The 26,826-nt window shown below is 43.6% G+C and overlaps 1 protein-coding gene across 1 annotated transcript in view; it reads right to left on the bottom strand.

Annotated features, from left to right (window-relative positions):
• The window catches only part of CUNH3orf20 (chromosome unknown C3orf20 homolog), a 100,207-nt gene extending 76,930 nt beyond the window's left edge, over positions 1-23,277 (bottom strand). Inside the window, exons 1-5 of the mRNA XM_032262341.1 lie at positions 18,744-23,277; positions 17,821-18,440; positions 16,646-16,786; positions 10,801-10,920; positions 135-267 (exon numbers count right to left, since the gene is read on the bottom strand). Of these exons, the coding sequence (XP_032118232.1) occupies positions 135-267; positions 10,801-10,920; positions 16,646-16,786; positions 17,821-18,304 (878 nt within the window). The 5' untranslated portion in view covers positions 18,305-18,440; positions 18,744-23,277. The remainder of the gene's footprint in view (positions 1-134; positions 268-10,800; positions 10,921-16,645; positions 16,787-17,820; positions 18,441-18,743) is intronic.
• Between the last annotated feature and the right edge of the window lie 3,549 nt (positions 23,278-26,826).

Raw genomic sequence — 26,826 nt, 5'->3', positions numbered from 1 at the left:
ACATAACCCATGCTCCCAGGCGGCATGTCTCACACTCCTGTGACTATCCACTCACACACAAGCAGGGGCTCCCAGCTGGAGCTGAGCTTTCTGAGAAGCCCTGCCTCCCCCAACCCAAGCACTGAGGTGCTCACATGTGGCGACACAGCTCCTGCAGCTTCTTCCGGGCCTCAGGGCAGGGGTCGCTGAACTCCAAGTTGTTGGCAGAGGTTCCCACTCCTTGATGCAGGGGCAGCATGCTGATATCTTCTGCAGTTCTAGACTTGCCTGTAGTTAGAGGGGAAGAAGTTAGGGATCTGCCCAAGACCATGGGAACCCACCTTTTGCATCAGCATGACCTGGATGTGAGACCTGGAGTCAAAGGAGATCGTTTTGGAGCTTTAAAATCTGTCCCACTGGATTTTGGAGCTGCATGGGCCCTGTAACCCCTTTGTTTTGGCCAATTTTTCCATTTGGAACGGCTGTATTTACCCAATACTTGCACCCCCACTGTGCCTACGAAATAACTAGCTTGCTTTTGATTTTACAGGCTCATAGGTGGAAGGAATTTGCCTCGTCTCAGATGAGACTTTGGACTGTGGACTTTTGGGTTAATGCTGAAACAAGTTAAGACTTTGGGGGACTGTTGGGAAGGCATGATTAGTTTTGAAATGTGAGCATGGTCAGGTGCAGAGGCTCGTGCCTGTAATCCCAGCACTTTGGGAGGCTGAGGTTGGCAGATCACCTGAGGTCAGGAGTTTGAGACCAGCCCGGCCAACATGGTGAAACCCCATCTATACTAAAAATACAAAAATTAGCTGAGTGTGCTGGTGTGCACCTATATAGTTCCAGCTACTCAGAAGGCTAAGGCAGAAGAATCTCTTGAACCTGGGAAGTGGAGGTTGCAGTGAACCAAGATCACACCACTGCACTCTAGCCTGGGTAACAGAGTGAGACTCCATCTAAAAAAAAAAAAAAAAAAAAAAAGAGAAATGTGAGGACATGAGATTTGGAGGAGCCAGGGGCAGAATGATATTGTTTGGCTGTGTCCCCATCCAAATCTTAACTTGAATTGTGTCTCCCAGAATTCCAATGTGTTGTAGGAGAGAACTGGGGGAGGTAACTGAAGTATGGGGGTGATCTTTTCCATGTTATTCTCATGATAGTGAATAAGTCTCATGAGATCTGATGTGTTTATCAGGTGTTTCTGCTTTTGCTTCCTCATTTTCTCTTGCCACCACCATGTAAGAAGTGCCTTTCACTTCTCACCATGATTCTGAGGCCTCCTCAGCCATGTAGAACTATTAAGTCCAATTAAACCTCTTTTTTCCCCAAGTCTTAGATATGTCTTTATTAGCAGCATGAAAACTAATACAGGAGGGGTTTCAGAAAATGGTTTCTCAAGACATTGTGTTCACCAGGGGACATGGGGCTGGGAAGAGCAGAAGAGTGGCATCCTTTAAGTATCAGAATATTGGGGGTAGCATTGATGCTCCCCATGAATTGTTGATTGGTCAGTTATCAAACAGAAATGTTACTCATACTGCGAGTCATCTATGAAAGATGTGTCAGGGACTGACTTGTGCAAAGTGATGAGACTGGCCATGTCTCCCAGGGTGTCCTTAGGCAGTTGTCAGGTGGTATGAACATTTGGTCATGTGGAGTTGTGGTGGCAATCCTCCCACTGTAGGTTCCAGGGTCATCTGTTTAGTCATTTGTGTCAGGTCCTGCCTACACTGAACCTCTGACTCCCACCCAGCTGCAGCCTCGAAGTATGTAGGCTCAACTTCACCTTGGATTTGAGGATAAAACCTGGCTTTGGGTGAGGGCATTTCTCAGGCTCTAACTGAAGCTCTGAGGACTTAAGAATGGAGCCTTCCTTGCTGCTGGGGAAGCCTGGGGGTTTCTGGCCAGTGCTTGAGGACCATCTCTGGTATCTGCCACCCTGAATTGTTCCTGGTCCTTCCCCTACTTATTCTGTCAACAGGGGACAGAGACTGAACCCTGAGCTCAAACCTAGGGCCTGAGGTTCAGTTACCTGCTGGCTGGCCATCTGCTGGATTAAACCTCCATGTCTGGCCTGCCTTAGGCTGCCTTGGGCTTTTCAAAGGTGACAGCCTCATGCTCTGACTAGGTAGTGCTATCAACAGTTCTCTTCTAGGCCGGGCGTGGTGGCTGAAGCCTGTAATCCCAGCACTTTGGGAGGCCGAGGCGGGTGGATCACGAGGTCAAGAGATTGAGACCATCCCGGTCAACATGGTGAAACCCCATCTCTACTAAAAATACAAAAAATTAGCTGGGCATGGTGGTGCGTGCCTGTAATCCCAGCTACTCAGGAGGCTGAGGCAGGAGAATTGCCTGAACCCAGGAGGCGGAGGGTGCGGTGAGCCAAGATCGCGCCATTGCACTCCAGCCTGGGTAACATGAGTGAAACTCTGTCTCAAAAACAAACAAACAAACAAACAAAAAAAAAAACAGTTCTCTTCTTGTAATGTTGGACATCTTCCAGAAATAGCTGTCCCCTCAGGGCGTAAGTCCAATTCCTGGAGCTGATGCTCAAAGTCAGTCTGGTCCCAGAACTGCCAGGAGGGAAGATGGAATAGCATGTGGACATGGAATGGATGGGGGAGGCCCTCAAATCCAAAGTGACTTCAAACCAGAATGGCTATGGCGAAATCAGGCATCATTCATACATACGCCATCAGACAACAGGCATAAACTGGGACATTCCTGGGCTAGCTAGGACCCACAGTTACTTATAAGCTATGAGGCAAGGTTAATCAACCATGCTAGCATGCATCTGTGAGCCTAATTCCTAAACAAGATTAAGACCCTATAATACAGTATCACTGAATATACATCCTAGTGTGAATGATGCAACAAGGTGGTCAAAAGTTGGGTGGAAAAGGAAAGCAGCCACGTAGACAAGGAGGCCAACAGACATGTAGCAGTCCCTCCAATCCTTCAGGGATACATTCTGGACCCCTAGTAAATGCCTGAAAATATGGATAGTACCAAACCTGCATATGCTATGCTTTCTACATGCACACTTATGATAAAGTTTAACTGATAAATTGGGCCCTAAGAGATTAACAATAACTAATATGAAATAGAAAAATTAAAACAATATATTGTAATAAAAGTTAGGTAGAGGGGTGGGGAAAGACAGCTAAATAGAAGGCTCTACTGATTGTCCTCCCCATAGGAACACCAAATTTTACAACTATTTATACCAAAAAAAAAAAGCATCTTCAAAATAACCAAAAACAAGGTGAGCACTCATAGTATCAGATTTTAACGTCACATTGCTGAAAGAGGTACTGCAGAGGTAGGAAAGACAGTCTTGAATTGCTGACACTGCCCCTCCTCAGCAGCAGCTGCATGGCACAGAGAATTGATGCCTTTGGGAGAGGGAGAGTGCAAGGATTGTCAGACTTTACATTGAACTCAGTGCTTCCCTGTCACAGTGGAAAGCAAAACCAGGATGAACTCAGCTGAAGACCACTCATGGAGAGAGCATTTAGACCTGCCCTAGCCAAAGGGAAATCACCCATCCTAGCAGTTGCATCTTGAGTTTTGGCAAGCCTGTCCACTGTGCACTAAAGGGCTCAGGAGTTCTAAGTAAACTTGAAAGGCAGCCTAAGCCACAAGGACTGCAACTCCTAGACAAGCCTTAGTGCTGAGCTGGGCTCAGAGCCAGTGGATTTAGAGGGCATGCAACCTACTGCGACACCAGCTGGGGCAGCTAAGGGAGTGCTTGCGACACCCCTCCCCCAATCCCAAGTGGTGTAGCTCATGGCTCCAAGAAAGACCCCTTCCTTCCACTTGAGGAGAGAAGAAGGAAGAGTAAAAAGGACTCTGTTTCGCATCTTAAATACCAGTTTAGTCACAGTAGGATAGGGTACCAGTCAGTGTCGTCAGGCCCCCATTCCAGGCCCTAGCTCCCAGATGACGTTTCTAGATACATCCTGGGCCAGAAGGGAACCCACTTCCTTGAAGGGAAGGACCCAGTCCTGTCAGGACCCATCACCTGCTGACTGAACAGCCCTTGAGCCCTGAATAACCTGTAGTGATATCGAGGTAGTATTCTGTGAGTCTTGTGTGAGACTCTGAGATGTGCTGGCTTCAGGTGAGACTCAGCACATTCTCAGATGTGATGGTCACAGTGAGGGACTCCTTCTGCTTGAGAAAAGCAGAGGGAAAAGTAAAGAGGACTTTGTCTTGCACCTTATTTACCAACTCAGCAATGAGGGGGCAGAGCACTAAGGGGCTCTTGGGGTCCCTGATTCTAGGCCTTGGCTCTTAGATAGCATTTCTATACCTGTCCTGGGGCAGAGGGGAGTCCCAGGCCTGATGACATTCATCACCAACTAACTGAAAAGCCCTTGGACCTTAAGTGAACAGTGGGAGTAGCCTGGCAGTAATCCCCATGGACCTGGTGGTGGTGGCCAAAAGGTGGGACTCCTTTGCCTGTGGAAGAGGGAGGGAAGAGTGGGATGGTCTCATGGCTTCAGTGCCAGCTCAGCCACTCTCAATATGTTACAATAAAACATCAGGTAGATTTTTAAGATTTTTGACTCTAGTTCTGGCTCCCAGACAGCATCTCTGGACCTGCCTGGGGCCTGAGGGAACTCTCTGTCCAAAAGAGAAGAACAGAAACCTGGCTAGCTTCACCACCTGCTGATTGTAGATCCCTAGGGCCTTGAGCAAATATAGACAGTAGTCAGGTAGTAGTTACAGCAGGGCTTGTGCAAGACCTAGTGCTGTGCTGGCTTCAGGTTTCACCCAGTGCAGTCCCACTGGTGGTGGTCACAGGGGTACTTCGTCGTCCCATCCCCAGCTCCAGGTGGCTCAGCACAGAAAGAGGCTCCATTTGTTTGGGAGAAAGTAAAGGAAGAGAACAAGAGTTTCTGCCTGGTGATCTAGAGAATTCTGGATCTTATCCAAGACCACCAAGGCAGTACCTCTCTGAGTCTGCAAGAACCACAATGTTACTGGGCTTGGGGTGCCCCCTAATGCAGATATGGCTTAGATTGTGTCACCCAAGCCCTTTCAAATACCTGGAAAACCTTCCCAAGAAAATAAAGTACAAACAAGCCCAGACTGTGAAGACTACAATAAATACCTAACTCTTCAATGCCCAGACACTGATGAACATCCACAAGCATCAAGACCATCCAGGAAGACGTGATTTCACTAAATGAACTACATAAAGCACCAGTGACCAATCCTGGAGAAACAGATATGTTACCTTTCAGACAGAGAATTAAAAATAGCTGGTTTGAGGAAACTCAAAGAAATTAAAGATAACACAGAGAAAGAATTCATAATTCTATCATTTAACAAAGAGATTGAAATAATTTTAAATAATCAAGCAAAAATTCTGGATTTAAAAATGCAATTGACATGCTGAAGAATGAGTCAGAATCTTTTATTAGTAGAATTTATCAAGCAGAAGAAAGAATTAGTGAGTTTGAAGACAGGCTATTTGAAAATATGCAGTCAGAGACAAAAGAAAAAAGAATAAAGAATGAAACATGGGCCGGGCGCGGTGGCTCACGCCTGTAATCCCAGCACTTTGGGAGGCCGAGGTGGGTGGATCACGAGGTCAAGAGATCGAGACCATCCTGGTCAACATGGTGAAACCCCGTCTCTACTAAAAATACAAAAAATATCAGCTGGGCATGGTGGCGCGTGCCTGTAATCCCTGCTACTCAGAAGGCTGAGGCAGGAGAATTGCCTGAACCCAGGAGGCGGAGGTTGCGGTGAGCCGAGATCGCTCCATTGCACTCCAGCCTGGGTAACAAGAGCGAAACTCTGTCTCAAAAAAAAAAAAAAAAGAAAAAAAAGGATGAAACATGGCTACAAGATCTAGAGAATAACTTCAAAAGGGCAAATTTAAGAGTTATTGGCCTTAAAGATAAGGTAGAGAAAGAGATGAGGTAAAAGTTTATTCAAAGAAATAATAACAGAGAACATCCAAAACTTAGAAAAAGATATAAAATTCAAGTACAAGAAGGTTATAGAACACTAAGCAGATTTAACCCAAAGAAGACTACTTTAAGGCATTTAATAACCAAACTCCCGAAGGTCAATAATCCTGAAAAAGGACACTAAAAGTAGCAAGAGAAAAGAAACAAATAACATACAATGGAGCTCCCAATACTTTTCAGCAGAATTTTCAGCAGAAACCTTACAGGCCAGGAGAGAGTGGCATGACATATTTAAAGTGCTGAAGGAAAAAAACCTTTTACACTAGAATAGTATATCTAGTGAAAATATCCTTCAAACATGAAGAAATAAAGACTTTCCTAGACTCAACACCAGACCTCTCCTACATTAAATGCTAAAGGGAGTAGGTCAATCAGAAAGAAAGGTGTTAATGAGCAATAAGAAATAATCTGAAAGTATGAAACTCACTGGTAATAGTAAGTACAGAGAAAGCCAGAATATTACAACATTGCTACTGAGGTGTATAAACTACTATTATCCCAAGTAGAAAAACTAAAAGATGAACTGATAAAAAATAATAGCTACAGGCCAGTGTGGTGGCTCACACCTGTAATCCCAGCACTGTGGGGGGCCGAGGCGAGCAGATCACTTGAGGTCAGAAGTTGGAGAACAGCCTGGCCAACATAATGAAACACCATCTCTACTAAAAATACAAAAATTAGCTGTGTGTGGTGATGTGCACCTGTAGCCCCAGCAACTTCGGAGGCTGAGGCAGGTGAATCACATGAACCCAGGAGGAGGCGCTTGTAGTTAGCCAAGATGTGCCACTGCACTACAGCCTGGGCAATAGAGCAAGACTACATCTCAAAATAATAATAGTAATAATAATAATAACTACAACAACTTTTCAAGATATAGTACAATATGATAAATATAGAAACAATAAAAATGTGGGGAGATAAAGTGTAGAGTTTTATTAGTTTTCTTTTTACTTGTTTCTTTGTTTATGCAAACAGTATGAAGTTGTTATCAGCTTAAAATAATGAGTTATAGGATAGTATTTGCAAGCCTCATGGTAACCTCAAATTAAAAAAAAAAAAACATAATGGATGCACAAAAAATAAAAAACAAGAAATGTAATCATACCACCAGAGAAAATCATTTTCAGTAAAAGGAAGACAGGAGGGAAGGAAAGAAGAATGAGAAGACTACAAAACAACAAGGGAAACAAACAACAAAATGGCAGGAGTAAATCCTTATTTATCAATAATAACATTAAATGTAAATGGACTAAACTCTCCAATCAAAAGACATACAATTGTTGGATGGATGAAAAACAAGAACAAATGATCAGAAGCATGCTTCACTTATAAAGATGCAAATAGACTGAAAAATAAAGGAATGAAAAAAAGATATTACATGCCAATGGAAACCAAAAAAGAGCAGGAGTAGCCATACTTGGACAAAATAGATTTTGAAACAAAAACTATTGGAAGAAACAAGGAAGGTCACTATATAATAAAAAAGTCACCAAAAAGATACAACAATTGTAAATATATATGTACATACATACCCAACACTGGAGCACCCATATATATAAAGCGAGTATTATTAGAGCTACAGAAAGAGAAACACCCAATAAAATAATATCTGGAGATAACAACACCCTACTTTCAGCATTGGACAGATCTTCCAGACAGAAAATCAACAAAGAAATAACAGACTTAATCTGCACTACAGACTAAATGGACCTAATAGATATTTACAGAACATTTCATCCAATGGCTGCAAAGTACACATTCTTTTCCTTAGCACATGGATCATTCTCAAAGATAGATCATATGTTAGGTCATAAAACAAGTCTTAAAACATATTTTTAAAAATCCCCTGAAATAACGGCAGCCATCTTCTCTGACCACAACAGAATAAAACTAGAACTCACAAAAAGAATTTTGGACACTACATAAATACATGGAAATTAAACAATATGCTCCTAAATGACCAGTGGGTCAATGAAGAAATTAAGAAGAAAATGAAAAAAAATTCTTGAAACAAAAGACCCCTATGTCTCACCATATATAAAATAAAATAAAAATGGATTAAAGACTCAGGCCACAAACTATTAAATACTAATAGAAAACATTAGGGAAACTCTCCAGGACATTGGAGTGGGCAAAGATTTCTTTAGTAATACCCCACAAGCACAGGCAACCAAAGCAAAAATGGACAAACCAGATCACATCAAGTTAAAAAGCTTCTGCGCAGCAAAGAAAACCATCAACAAAGTCAAGAGACAACCAATAGAATGGGGGAAAATATTTGCAAACTACCCATTTGATAAAGGATTAATGACCAGAATACATAAGGAGTTCAAACAACTCTATAGGAAGAAATCTAATAATCTGATTGAAAAATGGGTAAAAGATCTAAATAGATATTTCTCTTACTTTTTGTGCCAACAAGAATAAGCTTCTCAAAAGAAGACATACAAATGGCAAATAGGTATATGAAAAGGTGCCCAACATCATTGATAGTCAGAGAAATGCGAATTAAAACTACAAGGTGATATCATCTTACCAAGTTAAAATTACTTTTGTCTAAAAGACAGGCAACAACAAATGCTGGTGAGGATGCAGAGAAAAGGAAACCCTCATACATTGTTGGAGGGAATGTCAATTAGCACAACCATTATGGAGAACAGTTTGGAGGTTCCTCAAAAAAATAAAGATAGAGCTACCATACAATCCAGCAATTCCACTCCTAGGTATATACCTGAAAGAAGCGAAATCAGTAAAATTAAGAGATATTAAGCACTCCCATGCTTACAGCTGTACCATTCACAATAGCCAAGATTTGGAAGCAACCTAAGTGTCCATCAACAAGAGACAAATGAAGAAAACGTGATACATATATATAATAGAGTTAGCCATAAAAAGAGAATGAGATCTTGGCATTTCCAACAACATGAATGAAACCGGAGATCATTATGTTAAATGATATAAGCCAGACACAGAAAGGCAAACTTCATATGTTCTCATTTATCAGAGCTAAAAATTAAAACAGTTAACTCATGGAGATAGAGAGCAGATGATTACCAGGGGCTGGGAAGGGTAGTGTGGAGTAGGGAAGGTTAATGGGTACAAAAAAATAGTAAGAATGAATAAAACCTAGTATTTGATAGCACACAGGGTGATTATAGTCAAACATAATTTAATTATATATTTTTAAATAAATAAAAAAGTACAATTGAATTGTTTGTAAACACAAAGGATAAATGCTTAAGGTGACAGACACCCCATTTAGCTTCATGTGACTATTGTGTGCCCGTATCAAAATATCTCATGTAACCCATAAATATATACACCTACTATACCCACAAAAATTTTAAATTAAAAAAAGTTATGTGAATGTGGTCCCTCTCTCTCTGCCTCAAAATATCTTAATATTTTTGGACCACAGATGGCCATGGATAACTGAAACCACAGAAAGGGAAAACCCTGGATAAGGAGGACTTCTGTATTTAACTTTTGCTTCGAAGCAACCTCGCCCAAGACGTCACCCTCAGGTTCATTAGGACGAAAAAGTCATTAAATCACCATGGGTCTTGAGGGTACTTTCTTTTTCCTCAAACTGACTGTGGGATCACAGGGCCAGATCTAGGGCCAGCTCAGGGGGGCACATGATAATGGAGTACCAAGCCAGGTGCACATGCAGTGGGGTGCTGGCAATAGTGCTGTGGGTTATTGCACCACAATGAGATGAAGAACATCAACACAAGTAAAGCAGTCAGGAAAGAGAGGCGGCCGCTGAAGCTACTCTGTGCCCAGAAGCAGAGGTCAGCTCCTTGCTCAAAGGCATTTTCTGTCTTAAGAGTCCACGTCTGTATCCCCAGCATTTGGTATACAGACTGACAGTTAGCAAGTGTTGAGTAGCCATTTGTTCACTAACTGCAAGAGTATAGGATCAGCTTGATATGGTGAGTAATGCAATACAAGGCACACCCACGATGACCATCCCCCTTTTAGGTGGGTCACATAGTCAGCCGCGGGGGGACACGGAGAAAATCCAAGCTCCTTGGCCTCCAGTCTTACTTCTAGTGTCTGTGGGAATCAGCTGGACAGCTTGAGCATTCCTGCCTGCCGTCCACCCTCCCACCACCTTCAGGAACACAGTCCTCTCCTACCTACCCTGTCCCCACAACCCCTCTGTCATGGCTAGCAGGGTGGGTCTGGGAGTTCTGCCAGGCCTTGCCCTGCTTTCTGCAGCCCCAGCCTGTCTCCCCTCTGAGCTTCTTCTTGAGCAGGTGGTGTTTCACTGGTTGCCTTCCTCTGCCCCGTTCTCTCCTTGAAGCCTCTCCTGTGTGTATTCCTCAGTACAACAAGGGTTATCTTCTTTGTCTGTTTCCTGCCCACAAAAACTTGCCCAATTTGGAATGTGCAACTGAGGTCTGCCAGGTTTGGACTCCAAATACCTCCGTTCAGATACTAGTTCCCCCACTTGCTGTGTGACTGGACAGAGCTGTCTGAGCAGAGGAGTGAGTTTGGGATATTGTAGGGGGTGGAAGAGATGGATTTGGTGGGGTGTTGTCCTGGGGAGGGATGCCATATCGCTGAGAATGTAGGGCATGCACAAACTGAAATGATGAGCCTGTGCTATGCAGTGATGGGGCTGAGCTGTGACAACATTTCCATCAGCAAATCTGTGTGGACAGCTGTCAGATCTCCAGGCAGAGCCGCCACGTATCCTTCCAATCAGAAGACCCAATCAAACCATCCCACACCTGCGCAGGCTAGACGGAAACCTTCTATTCCCTAACCCACCACCACCACCAATGGTTGGCCACAAGGTCTTGCTGGGAACCATTTTTACCTATTTTTTTCTTGACTTCTTTTCCAGTAGAGAGAGAAAAGCTCAGGCAGGCTGTGGAAGACTGGTAGATCAGCTGGTAAGGTGAGTTCACCCCAATGGCAGACATGTTTGTGAGAAATTCTGGAATGGGAGAGAGAGAGAGATTCTTCTTTCAATTGTTTATTTTATTAGCAAAAAATGTAACATGGGTTTCTTGTTATAGTAGTACAGTGAGTCAGATATTGTAAAGAGCTGCGTTATTACAAAACACCTAGATCTTGGAAGAAGGAGATTTTACAACGCATCAGTAGGCTCAGAGCAATTAGGGGTAATCTTTACAGTTCTCCTCTGCAGTGCTCCTCTTCCCCAACTCTCGAGAGGGACCTTGGAGCAAGGAACAGCAAGCAGCCAAAAAAGGTGATATTACTCCAAGGGCAAAGGCAGATAACAGTGCTGCACCAGGTCGAGAGGATAAACCTTGGGCCAGCAAGAAGGAAATTAAGAATCATCTATTCTCACTTATCTAGGCCACAGAAATCAGATGCTTCTTCAATAATATATCAGTCTCTTAAAGAATCACACCATCTTGTATAGAATCAGTAGATATCTGGCCACTTAAGAATTAAAATGTAGCACGCTTATGGCTAGTGGAAAATATTGTTCATTCTTACACAAACCTCACCAAATCATCTGTTTATTCTTCCCCCAAATATAGTCATTTCACTGGTTAGGCATGAAACCATTATTAGAAAATGTTAGATGATTCACTCATCACAGCTCATTCAAATACAAAAAGAAAATGACAAACCTGACCTTCTAAGCGGACAAAGACTATAGAGATTCCACACTGGATGATAAAACACAAGAGTAATCATCTCTGGTGATCCAAAAGTTGAAATTAGAACAACTTTTAGGACATTCTACCTTGATAGAAATGAAAAGAACTAACAATAGCCAGTAATGGGAAAGAAAGAATAAAGCCCATCAACCCTGTTTGTGTAGAGAGAATCCAAATTAAGTGTGATTCAGAAGAAGGCCATATACATACTGAGATCTCTGCTCCAATAATCCCTCCCCTGGAAAGTTAACCAAATACAACAGAAATAAGAAGCCACATGCATAAAGTTGCCTATTACAGCACATATCATACAAATAACAAAAAAGCCTGGAAACCTAAGCATTTAGGTAAATGTGGAACATGAACATTAAAAGGAGTCTGTACTTACTCAAAATGACAATTATTTAAGTATATAGCCAATTTAGAAAATAGTTGTACTTAAGTAAAAGAAACTGAGAAACAGAGAAATTGCAATACCCTAAAAAAATATATCCATATATGAGCACAGGAACCACAAAGGAAACTGCGAAGGTGAAAAATAGCTCTTATATAAAGATGGCTTTCTCTTTTTTGCATTTTTATTTTTATTTTTATTTTTAGACAGAGTCTTACTCAGTCACCAGGCTGGAGTGCAGTGGCGTGAATCTCCGCTCACTGCAATCTTCACCTCCTGAGACCAAATGACTCTCCGGCCTCAGCCTCCTGAGCAGCTGGGACTACAGATGCACACCACCATGCCCGGCTAATTTTTGTATTTTTAGTACAGACGAGGTTTCACCATGTTGGCCAGGATGGTCTTGATCTCTTGACCTCGTGATATGCTCACCTCAGCCACCCAAAGTGCTGGGATTACACGCGTGAGCCACTGTGCCCGGCCCCTCTTTTTTGCATTATTAATAATAATATTGTCATCAACTAAAAATAAAGGAGCAGTCTGGTTCTCTTCAGTGACAAGGCAGGGCTCGTGGGTACCAGGACATGAGGGAAGACTACATAGCACAGGGGATATTCTGGATACAGCTTTTTTTTTTGAGACGGTCTCACTCTGCCATCCAGGCTGGAGTGCAGTGGCACAATCTTGGCTCTCTGCAACCTCTGCTTCCCATCTTCAAGCAATTCTTCTGCCTCAGCCTCCTGAATAGCTGGGACTACAGGTATGTGCCACCATGGCTGGCCAACTGGTTTTGGGGTGTGTGTGTGTGTGTGTGTGTATGTGTGTGTGTGTGCGTGTGTGTGTGTGTGTGTGAGAGAGAGACGGGGTTTTACCATGTTGGCCAAGCTGGTCTTGAACTCCTGGCCTCAAGTGATCCTGTCTTGGCCTCCCAAAATGCTGGGATTACAGTCATGAACCACCACGCCCAGCCTGGTCACAACTTTAAAAGAGAGATACTCTAAACCTGTTACAGCTTTGGTCTACCTCACATAAGAGGGTGGTCCAGAAAAACACAATTCATGCAAAGCAAATCATCAGAGTTTGACTCTTCTTTTTTATGCCCCAGGAGAGCTATCTAAGTAAAGTCCTTTTAGCATGAATGAATGTTTCTCCAAAAGAAATGGATCACTCTTTCATTTTTGTTTTGCTACTTACATTTTTGTCTTTAAACTCTAGGCTTATTTAAAGAGGGGAGCATCTGCACTGGCAAGTGCCAAGACAGGGAGGCTTGCTAGGGAGTGTGATGGAGAGGGGCGATCTCAGCACAGGACAGCACAGGACAAAGTGCGATGCAGAGGGGTGCTCTCGCAGCAGGACAACAAGATGCAGAGATCACCCAAAAAGCTCCCTGCCCCCAGCTCGGCTTAGTTCTCTTCCCATTCTCCTCCATTAGATGAATCACAGCCCACAGGAGATGCCAGAAGCAACTGCGCCTCCCTCATCCTTAAAGAATGCTGAAATGCTTTATGAGTGTTAGTGGTGAGGACCGGTTTCCTTTTAAAGGTGAGGACACTATTCAGGTAGGAGTGGCTCAGGCAGGTGTGAGGCCCCAGGGTTGGGCTGGAGCTACCCTGATAGCTGTCATGGGACTCTCATACATGTGCAACAGACTACTTAGCAGGTGTGCCCCAAAATGAGGGAGATCTCTAAGCCCCAAAATAGCATGCAAGGTACAGAGCTCTTTGTCTGGCAATCACCACCTGCACAAATAATTACAGCATAACTAGAGGCCTCAAAGCCTAGCTGATCCTAAACAAAACGGGCGCAGCAGAAATCCCCCTAAAACAGAGATCTTCATTTCATGATAAACACTGGGGAGAGAGGTGTTTTATCACAACTCTGTCTTAGAAAAGAAATCCAAAATCATCAAAATAACCTTTTATCTTGTATTTTTTAAAATTAGTTGATACTCTAAGAACACATTAAGTCTTATAAAGAAAATAAAAATGACTGCTGGGTTTTTCGAGGCAGTGTGGTTTCTTCCTGAATGATTGTATCATGGCAATAAAACATAAGTCCCTTCATATTTGCCTTTCGCAAAATTATTCAAGAGCTTTACTGCTTTTTATTTTTAACTCTTTGATACCCCAAACATCCTTTCTCCATGGAGTCATGATGCTGTCTTCGGTTTTCCCTTCTGCAGCAGGTGGCTAGTACCGCTGTACCCCATCAGCCATCAGGGGCGGCGGAGGGGCATTCTGCGGCTCTCCAGCATCACTTTCACTGACTGCATGAAATGCTACATTTTTTTCCCCAAGATCTGCAATTTTTCTATGCAATTTATTTGCACTGTGTGTGTATATCATCAGATGTTTAATATCTGACCATCAGGGGAGCCTGACAAAGATACTGACTCAGTGGGCAGGGAAAGAGGTTGAATGGGGACTGACTCTACAGGTGAGGGCAAATGGTTGGGAGATATAATCTTTTTATGCTTCCCTATAGTCTCTCACCAGTGAGTAATTTTAGGCATTCAGAATGAACACCTGTGTATTCACCGAGCTTAAGATATAAAACATTAGAGAGCAAAAAAATAAGCAACTTGATTTAAAAACGGATTAAGGACCCAAATAGACATTTCTCAAAAGAAGAGACACAAATGGCCAATAAGTATATGACAAAAATGCTCAATGTCAGTAATCATCAGAAAAATGCAAATCAAGACCACAATGAGATACCACGTTACATCTGTTAGAATGGCTATTACCAAAGTGGCAAAAGCTAACAAGTGCTGGCAAGAGTATGGAGAAAATGAAACCTGCGTGCTGCTGGTGGGAATGTAGATTGGTGCTGCCATTATGGAAAACAGTATGGAGTTCCTCAGAAATTTAAAAATGGAACTACCTTATGATAAAGCAATTCAACTTCTGGGTATTTACCCAAAGAAAAGGAATCAGTATTTCAAAGAGATATCTGCAGTTCTATGCTCACTGCAGTATTATTCACAATAGCCAAGATATGGAAACAAGCTAAGTGTTTATCAAAGGATAAATGGATAAAGAAAACGTCACACACACACACACACACACACACACAGAGAGAGAGAAAGAGAGAGAGAGAGAGAGAGAGAGAGAAATACGATTCAGCTACAAAAAAGGAAATCCTGCCATTTGCTGTAACATGAGTGAACCTAGAGTACATTATATGCTGAATAAAAATGCCAGAAAAACAAAGACAAATCCTGTATGATCTCACCTATATGAGGAATCTAAAATGGTCAAACTCATAGAAGCAGAGAGTGAATGGTGGTTGGTGGGGACTAGAGGGTGGCAGCGGGGGAGTGGGAAGATATTAGTCAAAGAGCACAAACTTTCAGTTATAAGAGGAATGTGTTCTGGAGAACTAATATATAGCATGACTAATATATAGTGACTACAGTTAATATCACTGTATTGTACATTTGAAATTTGCTTAGGCAGTATATCTTGTGTTCTCACTACACACACACACACACACACACACAGAGAGAGAGAGAGAGAGAGAGAGAGAGAGAAAGAGGAGAGAGAGAGAGAGGCAGGGAGAGGTGTACTGGGTGAGAAAATGGCAACAAAAGAACATTACAGACACAATTGAACTGATTGCTCTCTTCCAGATCCTGTTCCCCTTCTCGCTACCCAGAGATCACTTCCGCGAATCTCCCCCTTCATGCTTTTATACTTGCACTTTAATGTACCTATAAATAGTATATTATTACTTTACATGCTTTTAAACTTTGAAAAATAATATCCTTCCATAGCTTCTTTTTTTTTTTTTTTTTTTTTTTGCCTAATACTACTATTGGAGATTTCTCTCTCTGAATATGTATGTTTTAGTGCCTCACTGATTTTCATGATTGATTATGTCCCACTGTCTAAATGGACCATAATTTATATCTTTTTCTCTTATTGATAAACACTCTGATAAATTTTTTGCCATTCCAAGGAATTCTGCAATAAACATTCTTTTTTTATTTTTAATTTAAAGACAGAGGCTCACTGTTACCCAAGCTGGTCTTGAACTCCTGGACTCAAGGGATCCTACTGCCTTGGCCTCCCAAAATGCTGGGATTACAGGCATGAGCCACCATGCCTGCCTGCAATAAACATTCTTGTATGACTTCTTGAATATGTGTGTGAGCTTCCCTCGGGCTATGTGACTTGCGTCCAGCCTGTTGACTGGCACTGACCCACATAGGCCATGATCAGGTGAGCACAAAAACTGAAGGTGGGCACTGAGTGGCCTGTGTAGCAACTTGACACTGTTGTGACATTTATCATGTGTTTAAAAGGGTCGGTCCACGACAGATTGAAAATTTTAAACATGAGTCCTTCACTACATGTAGCTTGAGAGCAAAGCTCTAGGGAACGACCTCTATGAGGAACTGCTGGGTTGTAAAGCGCAGCCATCGTCCAGCAAGCAGATACCCCCAAACCACTCTCCACAGGAATTGCACCAATTCACCCACTTACCTGTAGCATTTGAAAATCCCTGTTGCTCCACAACCATCTCAACTGTTGGAAATGTCAAACCTTCAAACTGGGTATTTTGCCTTTCCATTGCATTCTTATTGATACTGTTTCCACTTCTCACCTAAGGGTTGAAGCTCAGGTACCCACCTTTCCCCAGCTGTCCACTGCTGTAGCCACTTCTCCCGGCTGTGCCCATCAGGCTGTTGAAGGCCATCTCCTTGGTGTTGAGGTGGAGGAGCTGGCTGGCCTCCACAAAGCGCCTGGTGACGTCCAAGGGGTTGGCACCCACTAAAGCAATGATTGAAAGCAACACATGTCCCTCCTAGCACAGGGTTAATACTTCCTGAAAAGGACCTCTGTAAACGGCCCAGGAAAGAAGAATGGAGTGGAGTGCTATTCCTAGGGTATGCAGGCTTGTGGGTGGCCACTGTGAAATGCTCTCAAGCTCTCAGGACCCTTCAGGTGTTGCTTTGCTTTCCTCCCTTTGCCTGTCTCTCTTCCTACCCATAGGCCTGGGTACTGATGCTATTGCTTTCTGAAATGACACAGCATACAGAAGGCTCAATCACTGGTGCTGCTCTAGGTCCTGGCCTTGATCCTGGGATGATGCCCTTGCCTTGAAGGGACTGGTTCTTATTTTTTTATTTATTTTTTTAGAGACAGAGTCTCACTCTATTGCCCAGGCTGGAGTACAGTGGCGCAATCTTGGCTCACTGCACCCTCCACCTCCCGGGTTCAAGTGATTCTCCTGCCTCAGGCTCCAGAGTAGCTGGGATTACAGGCATACACCACCATGCCTGGATAATTTTTGTATTTTTAATAGAGTCAGAGTTTCACCATATTGGCCAGGCTGATCTTGAACTCCTGGCCTCATGATCCTCCTGCCTTGGCCTCCCAAAGTGCTGGGATTGCAGGTATGAGTCACCATGCCCAGCCTGGGAACCCAGTTCTTATAACTCTCCCTCGTTCTGGCTCTACTGGGCTTTGTCTGGCTACTTCCCAATTGGCCCTCCTGATTTGAAAACTTCACATGCCACCTGGACCTGGGTGCTGTCTCCCTACCTCAGTATCATTCTCACAAACACTACCCCTTAGTGTTTCTGACCTTGCACCATTTCTACTGCTAACCTTCCAATCCGGGCTCTGCAAAACTGGGGCAATAGCAGGAAAAATGGGAGAACAGGGAGGACAGGATGGTTCCAGGAGCCGTAGAGGGAAGGCATCCAATTCCTACAGCAGACCCACAGTTGCCACATGTTCCCAGCACGTGGCTCTGAGATGCCTGTCTGTGGTGGGCACAAACACAAACATCTGGGCCTTACCCGACATAGACTCCACCATGGCCTTCATCTTCAGGCTGAGAAGCTCTGTCAGCAGGTGGATGGACTGCTGCTGAAACCTGTTTAGGATCTCCTGGTGGGTGGGCACCTGATGGGCCATGGTGGCAGACCGGGTGGAGCGCTTGGTTGCCCTAGTGGTTGCCGGCAGCACTGGACATGGTGCTGCTGCTGGTGGCGGAGGTAATGGCTTCTTCAGTGTGGGGACCTGCACAACGGTGGGTTCCATGAGCACCACCGTGGGGGCTCCAAAGCTGACCTCCAAGCCCAAGATGTCAGAGGGGGTAGGCACTGAAGGGTCGCTGATGAGCTCTTCCCAAGTAAACTCAAAGATGTTTCTGATGCCCTTCGGTATAGAAATGCCTGCATTATGACAGATCGTGAGGAGTTTGGAGATGTGGGCCAGTAGCTTGGGGGCCATGGCTGTGTATTGTTGGTATAGTTCTCGGTTACTCTTGACGTAACTCATGAGGGAGATCTTCAGCTATAAAGAGAGCTCTCTGAGAGGTGACCGAGAGCAAAAGTTCTTCCCTATGGTGAAGGCTTGGAGATAAACAGAATGGATGTGCTGAAATGGCCCTTACAGGTCATTGAGCCAGTGGTTCCTATCTGGAAAGGACAAGAAAAGAGTTAGTCACTTTCCCCACAGTAGGGCAAGGGGATGTCCCTCCTCCCTTACGTACCCAGAGACAGCATCAGAGAAATCAGTGTTAGTGAGTCACTTTGGGAAGGGTCTGGTGATAAGTATGGTTCCAGGAAAGCTTCAAGGACAGTCACACAAACTGGGTATAGGACCCTGGGGGGGCTGCGGTAATGGAAGGGCTGGGGAAGAGGGAAGGGTCCCATTGCACCTTTTGTAGTTAGAGATCTGAGGGTGGAAGATCTACTTGTGGTCAACTGATAAGAACCTGCAAGAACAAAAAGATGTTTCACTGGTTCTCTCTGGAGGCAAGGAATGCAGAAGCTCCTGGTTGCAATGCCAGGATGGGCATGGAATTATCCAACACGTACATCTGAGAGCAGACAGGAAAGAATGAGGCAATGCATTTTCAAAGCTCAATAACTAATATAACTTGCCAGATTTCATCAAATCCAAGACATTATTGATCAAAAGATGCACCATCATATAAGAGAAAAATGAATGTAAGCTGCCATTGACTGTAAGACGTATCACAATTTCAGAGATGTTAAAGTGTGGAAAATATGTGCCTGAAAAATCAATGGACTACAATAAATATTTTTCCACTTTAATACTACAGTAATTTTCACCCTGACATATTTCTACATTGTGCTTTATTTTTACCTTCTTAACTTAACCAAAAATAGACCACTGATTGAAGAGACGAAGCATAAATAACAATTTAATGAGCACAAAAATGGCTAGAAAAACCTGTAAATGCACTGTCAGGATTTGTAACCAGATCCCAAAAGTTTCATTTTTCTGATCAAAATGAACTGATAGTAGTCTTTAACAATATATCAAATTAAAACTAGTCACATCTTATGCTACACAAAAACCATTTGTTTCTTGTAATTCCCGAGGGACTTTGTGAGAGCGTGAGCCTTCGTGAAAGACTCAAAAATCCAGAGCACATAGCAAAGGTCAACCTGAGGGAGACTTAGAGCAGGAGGGGTGGGGGGGGGGGTCTGTCCTCTCTGCTGATGGCCATCGTCAGCATCTTGATGCAACAGGCTGTTCCTGTTGTCCAACTCCAACAGCTCTAACCAGCCCACTCACCAAGAAGAGCTGCTGGCTCAAGGCTTCTGACCACACTTGTCAGTGACTGCAGCCGTCCAACTATCTCTTCAACCACCTTTTATCCTGACAACCACTCCAGCCAAAACCTATGTCTTCTTTTCCACTAGACAATGCTCCCTTTCCCTTTTCAAACTCTGTCCCCACTGGAGCCACCCCAAGTTTGCCATTCTAGGACAGCCTGCTTGGTGCCCACATTCAGTGTTTATGGGGCAGGCTCATGGCCATGAGCTCGTGTGCCCACCCAGTGGTGAGAAGGCTATCATCTTTCTTGTTCTGCTGAGGAATCAGACCTCTTGGTTGGGAGTCACCCATATGCAGACTTCTGGCACTGAGGCCTTTCCAAACACTACGCTACTTTCCAAACACCATGGCCCCTGACCTGCCTCTGCCCATCTATCAGTAACAAAATCTCCAAGGAACATGAGCCCCATAGAGCAAACCCTTCTAGCAACCTGCTGGTCTGCAGATAAAGTGACTTCCTATAACTATTTGTTGACCCCCTAGCATCTCTCTTCCTCAGCTTTGCAGACTGGAAAAAAGAGCTTTGTTTTTGAAATGATAAGTCCGTAGGACAAAGAAACCACTCAGATCCCAGTCATCTGGGCGATCAGCCAGAGGGATCTGACCCTGACTGTGAAGGGCAGATTTTTTTCTTTTAAAGTCAGGACTCAAATGAGAAGAAGGAGATAACTAATACAAGTCTTGAAATATTAACTGGTTTGGGAAACTTGTCTCCCCTGCCCCCAGTTCACTTTTTGAGGTTAATTTTGAAGCTATGCTTTACAGATAAAAGCTGAATTCTTGAACAGCTTTACTGAGATATAATTCACATACAATCCACCCTTTTTAATGTGTATACAATGGTTTTTAGTATATTCAGAGTTATGCAACCATTAGTATCTAATTTTAGAACATTTTATTGCCTCCACACAAAACCCAGCATCAGTCACTCCTTGTTTCCCCTCACCCTCAGGCAACCATTCATCTAGTTTCTGTCTCTATGTATTTGCCTGTTCTGGACATTAAATAAAAATAAGATCATCACCTATGTTTTTTGTGACTGGCTTCTTTCACTTGCTATAATGTTTTTGAAATTCATCCATGTTATAGCATGTATCAATACTTCATTCCTTTTTATAGCAGAATAATATTCCACTGTGTGAATATACCACAACTTCTTGATCTACTCATTTGTTAATGGAGGACTTTTTGGTTATTCTTATTTTTTGGCTATTATGAATAGTGCTGCTGTGAATATGCATACACGAGCTTCTGTGTGGGGGTATGTTTTTATTCTCTTGTGTGTTATACCTGAGGTGGGATTGCTGGGTCATATGGTAACTCAGTGTTGAACTTTGTGAGGGCCTGCCAGAGTGCTGTATCATTTCACAGTCCCACCAGTGGCGTTATGAGAGTTACAATTTCTCTCTTTGCCAGCACTTTGTTATTATGTCTTTTTGACTCTAGTGCTATCCTAGTAGATGAAAAATTATGTCTTATTGTGGTTCTGATTTGTATTTCCCTAATGATTAATGATATTGAGCATCCTTTCATACTCTTATTGGCTATTTTGTGGCTTTTTTTTTTGAGAAATGTATATTTAGATCTAAAATCTGTTTTGAAAAGCAATGCCATTTTAAATTAAATGTGGAGATAACCTATGTTTATTACTGTATGTTTACATCTCTCTTCAGAACTCAGCCAGAGGTGATCATGTGACTACATCCTGGCCTGAGATGAAGATGAAGCTCCTGGGTAAAGGACCCTGAGAAATCTGTTTGAAGGAGGCTGCCTTCAGGGAAAGTACGCTTTTTCTTTACCCACTGACCTCTCTAGTCCTTCTTGCCTGGAATGGATAAGATGGCTGCAGCTGCAGCAACTGTTTTGAGCCATGAGGTTACCCTAAGAGGGAAGCCTCGCATTAAAGGCGGTCAAGCTGTGTGGCAGAGCCTGGGCTCTTGATGATATTGTGGCACCCACACCAACACTTAACCATCCACTTCCAAGCTTATTCCACATGCGAATGAGCCGCTAATGCCTCTAAGTCACTTTATACAGCTCTCTATTCTGGCCATTGAAAGTGATTCCCGGCTGACCCCCAGCCATGTTAGATCATCACTCTTTCCTTTCCATTTATCCAATTTCTATTTTGTCATTCATTTTTCCATCACTGAGACACAGGTTTTGACCTCAAGTAGCTTAACAGCTAACAGGCAAAGCAAACTTACAAAATCGACTTTGTGATAAGGGTCACACTATAGAAAAATGTGGAAAGGCCATGCAAAAAAAAAAAAAAAGGAAAGAACTGGCACTAGATGGTGTTCTAAAAGACGAGTAAGAAGCTGCCAGGTAGATAGGAAGAAGACAGGTATTCTAGGCAAAAGGAACAGCACCTACAAAGAAATGGTGACACTGGAAGCACGGTGGGCTACAAGGACTGCACGCACCTCGGTATGGCCGCGGTGTGGGGGGTCCATGGGAGAGGAGTAGATGAAACCGGGAAAGTGGCCTAGAATCAGATCTTGCAGGGCCTTGTATATCAGTCCAAAGAATGTGCATCTGCTATATAATCAAACTCTCCATGCAAATACTGAAATGTATTGTCTTTAATGGCTATGTCCCATATGGTCTCATCTCTGCAATTGGAGGGCACAGGCCGTGTCTTCTCTTTAATAATCTCTAAAATACTAAGCCCAGCACTGCTACATGCCAGAAATGGAAAAATATCTGTGGCATTAAAGTCAGCCACATAGCCTAAGGGACCCACACAGATGGCTATAAACAAAGCTTCAAGATGCAATTCCCACAAAGAAATGAAATATATAAGAAATTTATAAAGGATATGAGGGATGACCATGGATGCAGCACTTTCTTCAGTCAACAATATGCTACATGTTTCTGTTCCTGGTTAGCTTTTGGGACAGGGATAGGAAAGACCTGGGTCCTGCTCTTGAGGGGCTCACAGTAGAGAGGGGAGATGCACACACGGAAGGCTACAGTAAGTCAGAGTGCTCTCTGCAAGGTGGAATGAAAACCCAGAGAAGAAAGTGTCACAGGGAGGCCAAGAGTTACATTCTCACATCACATGAATGTGTGTGACCTTGAGCCCAGCCCTTGATCTGTGTGATATTCCCAAGGCCATGTGTGACACTGGTCCCCACCTTCCAGGGCTGTGAGAATTAGTGAGGTGGTGCGTGTGAAGGGTTGGCACACATGCAGCAGAGTTGAGTGCTCAGTAAATGTTAACTAGAAAAATGGTCATTATTTGAAGTGGTCAAAGGTTGTATTCCAGGAGATGGGCACAGCTCTTGTACAGGCTGAAGGCTCCAAACAGCCCTGACAAGTTTGGGGAACAGCAAGGAACTGGATGCTGCTATAGGGTGGTGTAGAGGTAGAGTGGGCAGGGCCAGGTGACAGGAACTTGATCTTGATCTTGTAGCTGATGGGAAACTACTGAAGTTGGCAAACAAAGGAGGTATCTGCATCGCAGGTGCTCCTTCTGCTGCTGGCAGCACAGAGGGAAGTGTGGTGGGGAGAGTGCGAGATGGACAGCCGCTGCTAGGGTTAGCCGAGGAGATGAGCTGCACCCACAGCACCCTTATTTCTGCTGATGAACAAAAAGGATGTCCAGGCCGGGCGTGCTGGCTCACACCTGTAATCCCAACAGTTTAGGAGGCCAAGGTGGGCAGGAGTTTGAGGCCAGTGTGGTGAAACCCCATCTCTACTAAAAATACAAAAATTAGCTGGGTGTGGTGGCAGGCACCTGTAATCCCAGCTACTTGGGAGACTGAAGCAGGAGAATAACTTGAACCCGGGAGGCAGAGGTTGCCGTGAGTGGAGATGGTGCCATTGCACTCCAGCCTGGGCAACAAGAGTGGAACGCCGTCACCACAAAAAAAAAAAAAGGATGTCCAGTCCTAGGAGTGTACCTGGAAGGATGTAAAAAGGCACAGACCCAGCAAACTACGAGGGGTACATAGTGGTGCAAAAATAGGACAGTGAGGAAAAGGGAAAAAGTTCTGAATGGGCTTCTGGAAAATCCAGCGCACCTGACCAGAAGACAGCTAAGGGAAAATGAGCATAGATTTAAAAGCAGAGAGAGGGTATACAGCCACCCCTTTAATGGCACTGATCCAGAACACATTTTTCAGTAGAAGTACACAGAGCTGTATACTTGAGAAGAAAATCAAACTAAGCCTCCTCATGTTATCTGATCCTGGTGTTCTTTGCTATTTTCTCTAGTTTCTGGCTCTCTGGTTTTAATCAGAAATACTTCTGATAAGGGCAGCAAGTCCAGATGTCGGTGCGTGACTGCAATTTGTGAGCAGGCATGGCTTTAGGCTAGGACAAGTCTGAGAATCAGCCCTCAGTATGCATTAAAAAAATGGAGGTGGGCCTAGGAAAAGTAATAGATGCTATTCTCTGTACTGTTAAGTATATAAAACGGCATTCTGGACAGATGCTTGAATTCTCTCGGCAGTGGGAAGGAAAGAAGGGCTCCGCTAGTGAGAAATCGATCTTAAGGTGAGCAGGGTAGAGGTCAGCTCCTAAGATTGAGCTTAACTTCATGCGAAGCCAAGGTTTGATGTGATACTGAAATCTCACTGTGGCCATCCTGGAGTGGATTCACATGGAGATTCACTGTGGTAGCAAAGGGCCCTTATTGAGATGGGTCTCCTGACAAGACACATCAAGAAACATAAAACTGATCACTTTGACCCAGTGATCCCACTTATGAAAGTGGCACCTCAGGGAGTTTCAAAATGGGGAAAGGGGTGTCAGGGAAGGTATTTGTATAAAGATCAATGTTTGTTAAACCATACTAAAAGATGCTTATAGCCACTCCATTCCCTATATTGAAATAATGCAGATAGCCAACCATCAAAGAAGTGTTTAACAATGATGTACATTAATCTGATAACTATTGGCGACAATTAAAAATAACTAGGAAGCTCAATATTAGAATGTTAAAGAAGAACCAAATTGTGCATATATACTGATTACACAGTCCGTGAAAACTTATGCAGGTCATAAGTTGGATATAGAGATACAAAGCCTTTTCTTTTTTAAGGAAAATGTGATTATTTTTGGAAAGACAATAAAACCTGAGTTCCCAGCAAAGACAGTTGCACAGTTATCAGACTCACTTGCGACCTGGGAGGCCTGGGCTGGGAGCAAGGCCCACTCCTGCATTTTTTGGTTTTCAAAAACCCTGAACAACTATGGCTGTGTGTGGAGAGGGTGGGGTAGGGTGGGGTGAGGGGAAGTGGACACTCTGTTCAACCTCAGGGAATAATGACCAAAACAAAAGGGGGAGGGAGGGGTGAAGGAATGCAGTACACCCCAGAGAAAATGCTTAAAACCAGGCCAAACTGTTACCAAGCACATGAGCTTTCAGAGTTAGGGAGAATGTGGCAATTAGAAATGAAGTGGAAGGCCGGGTGTGGTGGCTCATGCCTGTAATCCCAGCACTTTGGGAGGACGAGGCAGGCAGATGATCTGAGGTCGGGAATTTGAGACCAGCCTGGCCAATATGGTGAAACTCTATCTCTACTAAAAATACAAGAAGTAGCTGGGCGTGGTGGTGTGTGCCTGTAATCCCAGCTACTCGGGAGGCTGAGGCAGGAGAAATGCTTGAACCCAGGGGCAGAAGTTGTAGTGAGGGCAAGACTCTCTTGCTTTCCCCCTGGGTAGCAGAGCAAGACTCCATCTCAAAATAAATAAACAAAAGAAAAAAGAAATGTAGTGGAGAAAGTAGCTGTTTCAATTGATGGTGGAAAAGATGTAATATTTTGGGCCACTCCTACCACTGGACAAACACACACTTACTATGAGTGACTATATAGGTATAGCCTGGGACATATTAAGAAACACCATAACAGAATATCAATAGGCCAGGGTGACAGGTTTTCACTACACCACCTTACTTCCTTTGAATATTTTCATTTTCTAGTTTTCTTGACAATGACCTACACCGATTACATCATTCCTGGCCCCTGGTCCCCAGTACACACACTTTAAACATGAAGATAAAGTTCACAGCCCACCAGGGCAAAACACCTCACCCAGCCAACTAACAGGGGCAGGCAGAATGACTTCGGTAGTTTCATCTACTCTCATCTTTTCAGTGGGTCAACAAATTCCTTTCAATTATCAGCACTCACCTTAGCCATGTAGTCTTTTACAAGAACTCCTTGCCAAATAACTGACTTAGCTCAATGTACCGACTTAAAGGACCCAGTATGACATGGGCTACTCTAGGTTGTGTTAACTGTAAAGACCAGTACCCACCCCCTTTCCAAATTCTAAATTCTATTACCTCGACACGACCAGGTCAGCTGAAAACCTCCCTGCGGGCTGTACTTGAGCTTTCACAAGGAATAAACGACCCCACAAGTCTGGCAAATGTATGGCTAAATGCAGCAGGAATCTCATGTATATGGATCTGAATGTTCTCCTTTGGGAATTCTGCAGCAAACAAAATGATTTATTGAGTCAATTCAAACGAACTCTATCAAAACACAGAAAGGCCTGGAGGAGAGATTACAATGAAAGTAAATAATTCAAGGCAATTTTTGATCTAAAGCATCTTGCTTAGCTCTACAAAGGCACGAATGAGGTGTGGTCATGTTTTCCTATAGGAGGTTTTGCCACTGCTTGCTCACAAGTTAAACACGGCCGCACAGTATTGTGAATGTTTAATGTATGCCTAGGAGTAATTTATTGGCCAATACTTTAGTTACTAATGGGAGGATTACGTATCGTTGGATCATAAAGCGTGTAAAAACAGATCACTTAGAGCTGCACTGTCCAGGACAGTAGCAGTAGATGCACAAGCCCTTTGAGCATCTGAAAAGAGGTTAGCATGATTAAGGAACTGAGTTTTATTTTAAACTTAAAGCTTGATATTCAGTGCCAGGCACAGTGGCTCAAGCCTGTAATCCCAGCACTTTGGGAGGCCAAGGTGGGTGGATCACGAGGTCAAGAGATCGAGACCATCCTGGCCAACATGGGGAAACCCTGTCTCCCCTAAAAATACAAAAAAAATTAGCCAGGTGTGGTGGTGCGTGCCTGTAGTCCCAGCTACCTGTGAGGCTGAGGCAGAAGAATTGCTTGAAACCAGAAAATGGAAGTTGCAGTGAGCCAGGATCGCGCCACTGCACTCCAGCCTGGTGATACAGCAAGACTCTGTCCCCCAAAAAAACCAAAAAACAAAAAAACTTGATATTCAA

The sequence above is a fragment of the Sapajus apella genome, unplaced genomic scaffold, assembly GCF_009761245.1.
Source record: "Sapajus apella isolate SASKATOON/1434 unplaced genomic scaffold, GSC_monkey_1.0 scaffold128, whole genome shotgun sequence".
Classification (NCBI taxonomy): Eukaryota; Metazoa; Chordata; class Mammalia; order Primates; family Cebidae; genus Sapajus; species Sapajus apella.
The sequence above is the reverse complement of the archived record's forward strand: the minus strand, read 5'-3'. Positions and strand labels throughout refer to the sequence as shown.